Source organism: Primulina eburnea, chromosome 15 (genome assembly GCF_022965805.1).
Source record: "Primulina eburnea isolate SZY01 chromosome 15, ASM2296580v1, whole genome shotgun sequence".
In the NCBI taxonomy this organism is placed as follows: Eukaryota; Viridiplantae; Streptophyta; class Magnoliopsida; order Lamiales; family Gesneriaceae; genus Primulina; species Primulina eburnea.
In genome coordinates this window covers 35085450-35090459 of record NC_133115.1, presented here as the reverse complement: position 1 = coordinate 35090459, position 5010 = coordinate 35085450, and the positions used below count along the sequence as shown (strand labels likewise).

Genomic DNA, 5010 nt, shown 5'->3' with positions numbered 1-5010 from the left:
AATGAAAACAAATCACTTTCTATTGAACTTTCAAATCTGGCCAGTTGCTTCATTGCTATAGCCAACAATTTGGCTTCAATCTCCTCTGTCTATTGAATAAATAAACATTGTTATAAAAAAATAATAAAGCCAAAATGTCTGCCCAATGAATTTCAAGTATTTACACCACTAATTTAACATTTTCTTTGTCTTTATCCACTTTTCATTGGGAAAACCCGAATCCGCTGCCGTGGGTCGGGGGACGAACTCGGAATGGGTCAAACCCGTTGGAAAAGCTCGGAGTGAACGGGCTCGGGTTTCCAGGAAATAATCTGGAATTGTCCAATATGTGTCGAGATCGGATCCTGCTCTCTACTTCGTCTTCGACAAAACTACTCCCAATTTGAGGCAAGGAAGGGGCGTACATGTCATTTCCTCCATTTGCGTTCAACTGTTGATTCTGGGTCGGACCAACTTGCTGGGCTGGAACGATTTCAGTAAACGAGGTAAGCCCAGCTAAAGTGGCCCAATCAAAATTCCCGGAGCCCAATTGCTGCAGATTCAGCTTCTGATCTTCTTGCGGAAAGTTGCTCATGTGATTCATGCTTGGCAGAGACAAGAAACGGTCATCAATGACCGGCAAGGATTCCAAAACGTCGTCATACTGAGATGAACAAGACGAAGACGAACCGTGACTATACTCCTTGCTCTGGACTCCAGAGATGGCGGGTTTCTGCCCACTTGAATTCTTTTTGTAAATTCGGCACAGGACCCAATCATCCAGCTAAAAACAAAAAAAAAAAACGAAAAACCCATCAAGCTCAAATTCAACATATCGAGCAAACAAAATAGTATTTTTAAAAGTGAATTTTCTTACCCTAGAGGTGCCGCTTTTTCTTGGAGATTCAGAAAGCCTGTACTCGTGCATAATCCAATTGGTTTTTGTCCCTTTAGGTGCCTTTCCAATGTAAAAAACGAGGGCTTTTTTTATACCGACTTTTCTTCCTTGTGTTGTGATGATCTTATCAGTCCCGGTGGCTTTCCAGTATCCAGACCCTGCAACTCTATTTGGCCGCGATCCATTCGGATACTTTCTGTCTCTTGGACTGAAAAAATACCATTCTTTTTCTCCAAATACAGCTTTGCCTGCACAAAATCGTTTCTTTTAAATGTAAATTTCGAGCGAAACATGGTCCGTTAAAATGATATGTATACACTGTTAGGTATTTACTTGGTAGATCCCAAGGATCAAATTTATACAAATCGATATCACCGATTATCTGCAGAGAGAATTGATGGCCTGCAACTTTCCTGCAAAGGTACTGCACCAAAAGCTCTTCATCAGTCGGGTAGAACCGGAATCCGGGAGGCAACGTCAGCTGTGAAAGCGGGTCCGTGTCTTGGAGTCCCATGTTTTCCTAATAATAATTCAGACGAGATCTGCAAAATATTTTGTTTTTCAATTAAAGATTTAATCTCTTTTTTTTTCTCCGAAAAATGGAGAAATACAGCGGGTATTTATAGAATATGGAATAATATAAAAGAAATAGATAAGTACGGTCGTCCTTTTCGGAGTGTAAAAACGTAGGGCCAATGCATCGCCGTTAAAAATCTGACACGTACTATAGTTCGCCTATCGTGTGGCCGACCTTATCCAAGAGCAGGTGTATCTATATTTGCTTATTTCGCACACCTAATTAAATTTATTTATAAATAAATCCATTTTAATGGACTTATATATCTAAAATCAAGGTAAAAATATAATGGAAAATGTTGCATGTACAATTAAACCCTTCATTTTCCATGTCTAATTATAGCTTCTTCTTCTTTTTTTTTTTTCCTTAAATGAAAATTAAAATAAAATTTATATTTCTCAAATGAATTTATTTATTTCAGTAAATCGTGCGGTGGGATAGTGCATCATCTACAAGCACACGATTATTGTAGAAATTGTACTGCCGACGACTGTAGCGTGTTTCTCACCAGGCTGGCGGCCACAGGCCCAATGACGTCACAGTCGTTGTCAACCTTTTACGTGGGACATTAATCACTAAATTGACTTTCCACATTTTATTATTTTATAATTTATAATAACAATTAATAAAAAAATTTAATTTCTACAATTGTTTTTTTATTTTTTCCAAAAAAAACAACAAAAAAGCTAGGTTGCTTAGTCTGGGATGTCTTCATAATTAATTAACAAGTTGCATATTTTATTTTTATTTTGTTTGTGCGAAAACAAAAATGGTAGAAGACACGTGGACATAATAAGACGAAGAGGGTGGGTTTTAGAGTTAGGCCGAAGAAAAAAGAAGATCGCGATTATTGGACACGTCGTCCTTTGTATTCTTGCGGCTTTTGTCTTCTTATTTTTAAGGTTTCTTTCACTCAACCACATCAATAAGTGATTGCAGTCAAATTTAGCTTACAGCTTGATGTAACGTAATCTTTTATAATATAAAATTATGCATTGCACTTCAGATATTTATTTATAGAAATTTATTCAACACCATGTACTTTTATTTCTAATAAAGATATTGATTATTTAACTTCTATCTTGACATATATCTCGAATATTCTCTACATGTACACACTTATAGTTATATACATATATATATATATATATATATATATATATATATATATAGACAAAAACTTGTGTGAGACGGTCTCACGAGTCGTATTTGTGAGACGGGTCTCTTATTTGGGTCATCTATGAAAAAGTATAACTTTTTATTGTGAATATGGATATGGTTGACCCGTCTCACGGATTATGACCCGTGAGACAGTCTCATATGAGACTCACTCATATGTATGTATGTGTGTGTGTGTGTGGTGAGAGTGGGGATGGAGCTAGCTTTCACGTCAGAAGCTTGACTTTTCTTGAAGCAAATAAATTAATTGTGAGATACTTTATTATATGGTTTTTATAATACATATAGTGCACGTGGTGGCATGACAACTCTTCGTTTTTATTACTAGGAATCAATTAATTGTTTTGGTGGGTCAAAGGGCGACGTTTTTTTTCTAGTGATTGGTTTAAGATTACAATGATTGCATGGGATTCTGATAAGTATTGGAGAACCCTCTTTTTTTTTTTTTTTGATCGGGTTTGCTTTCACGCAATTTAAACTTTTGACTCCTTGAGACCTCGGAGATAAGGATATGCTTAAGTTCTCTGATTTTTTTAAAGTTAATTTAGTTTCTTTATTTATAAATAGATCGTGTTTCTTAATTACTAATATAAAAATGGTCCTCGTTAATTAATTTGGTATAACATTACCATCATATACATATTATATATATATATATATATATATATATATATATATATATATATATATATATATATATATATATATATATTTGTGCATGAGAGAGAGGAGAGATCTCAAAATATAATTCAATGATAGAGTATGTAATAAAATTTTACGAGAACTAAAATATCAATAAACCAATAATCATCCCCATGCTGATCAATGTTCTTTTTGAAGCAAATTCTGGCGAATATTCTTTTTCAAGCCAATAATCGTCCCCATGCTAAATGATATATGAACTTACTTTAGCATTAATTTTACAAGATTCAATTTTATCTCCAACTTAATCATCTCACGGCTCAACTTTTATTTTTTGTAATCTTATACTTTTTTCCTAAATAATGAAATAATAAGAAACAGACAAAGTAAACAGAATAATTTTGCAGCTTGACCACGAATTCCTATGCCATTATAATAATGATATCATTAAAATCTTTTATTTTTACTATAACATGCATGCATGATGCATGTGAGCCAAACTGCGCGCATGCATGCATATACCCTGTGGTATTATAAATTATAAATAAATATATATATATATATATATATATATATATATATATATATATATATATATATATATATATATATATATATATATATATATATATATATATGACAATCACAGGAGGAAAACATCTCAGATAAAATAAAGAGATGGGACAAAAACGGAAGGAACTGATGACAACTTTTGATATATTTCGGCAGAGGAACATGAAAGCACGAACAATACATGCAGAGCACCCCGACCCAGAAACCATTAAAAGGAGCGATAGGTGCATGTATTGTTCTGTGGTATGTGGACATGCCAAGAGGTTAGTTTCGTTAGGTTGGAAGTGTTTTGCCAAATATGTTTCTATTAATGCAAACTTAATTATTTCTCTTTTATCAAAACAAAATTCATCTTCAAGACACAAAATACAATAAAATAAATAAGCTGTCATCCATCATATATTGTGAATAATATTGTTCTTTCTTCTTCCAGAAGGCTTATGATCAGGAGATTCTGGCCAAGTCATTTTGCACTGACCCTAGCTATTGAGTGGCCAATTCTTTTTACTTTATACTTTGTCAATCCTTTACGTTTAGGAAAAACTCATCCACAATTGCCATTAAAAAATTTGGATATCTAACAACCCCAAGAATTTGACGAGTAAACATATATACTCCAATATGTTTATATTGATACTCCAACAACCATTGTGATCTAAATATTTTAATTGAATCACTATGAAAAATATTGTTTTTAATGTCAAAAATATTAATTTTTATGGTAAAAATGGTCATCATTGACTCGTCTCGCGAATTAAATATCCGTAAAACCTATATGTGTGTGTCTCGCGGAGTAAAAGTGTTTGAAACAAATTTTTTATACTTATCACAGTATGGAGCAGATAATTCAACATTAAAACAATATTTTATCTTAGACCACATGTTAAAAACCTCTTTTCGGCAACTTGCCAAGTTTGACCAACCAATTATAATTCAATGTTAAAAAAGGAGCTATTACGAGGACTTTAATATGCATGGCCCACGTGGACTAAATTATATAATTAACAACAACAAAAACTCAATTAAATTTCTGCATTATTCATAGTTAAGTAACAATTGAGTGGATAGACATCATACAATTTCTGTATTTATTCATAAATTCAAAAATATTTCTACAGTGATTCTCAGGAACTTACACTGGTTTTCATGATGATGGTGTAGG

General features: G+C 33.2%; 1 protein-coding gene across 1 annotated transcript; it reads right to left on the bottom strand.

Annotated features, from left to right (window-relative positions):
- LOC140815016 (NAC domain-containing protein JA2L-like) lies at positions 1 to 1463 on the bottom strand. The gene is made up of 3 exons (XM_073174110.1): positions 1211 to 1463; positions 857 to 1125; positions 1 to 763 (listed from the first exon to the last, which is right to left on the bottom strand). Exons 1-3 carry the CDS (start codon positions 1389 to 1391, stop codon positions 203 to 205), a joined length of 1011 nt encoding a protein of 336 aa, XP_073030211.1. The 5' UTR covers positions 1392 to 1463; the 3' UTR covers positions 1 to 202.
- Between the last annotated feature and the right edge of the window lie 3547 nt (positions 1464 to 5010).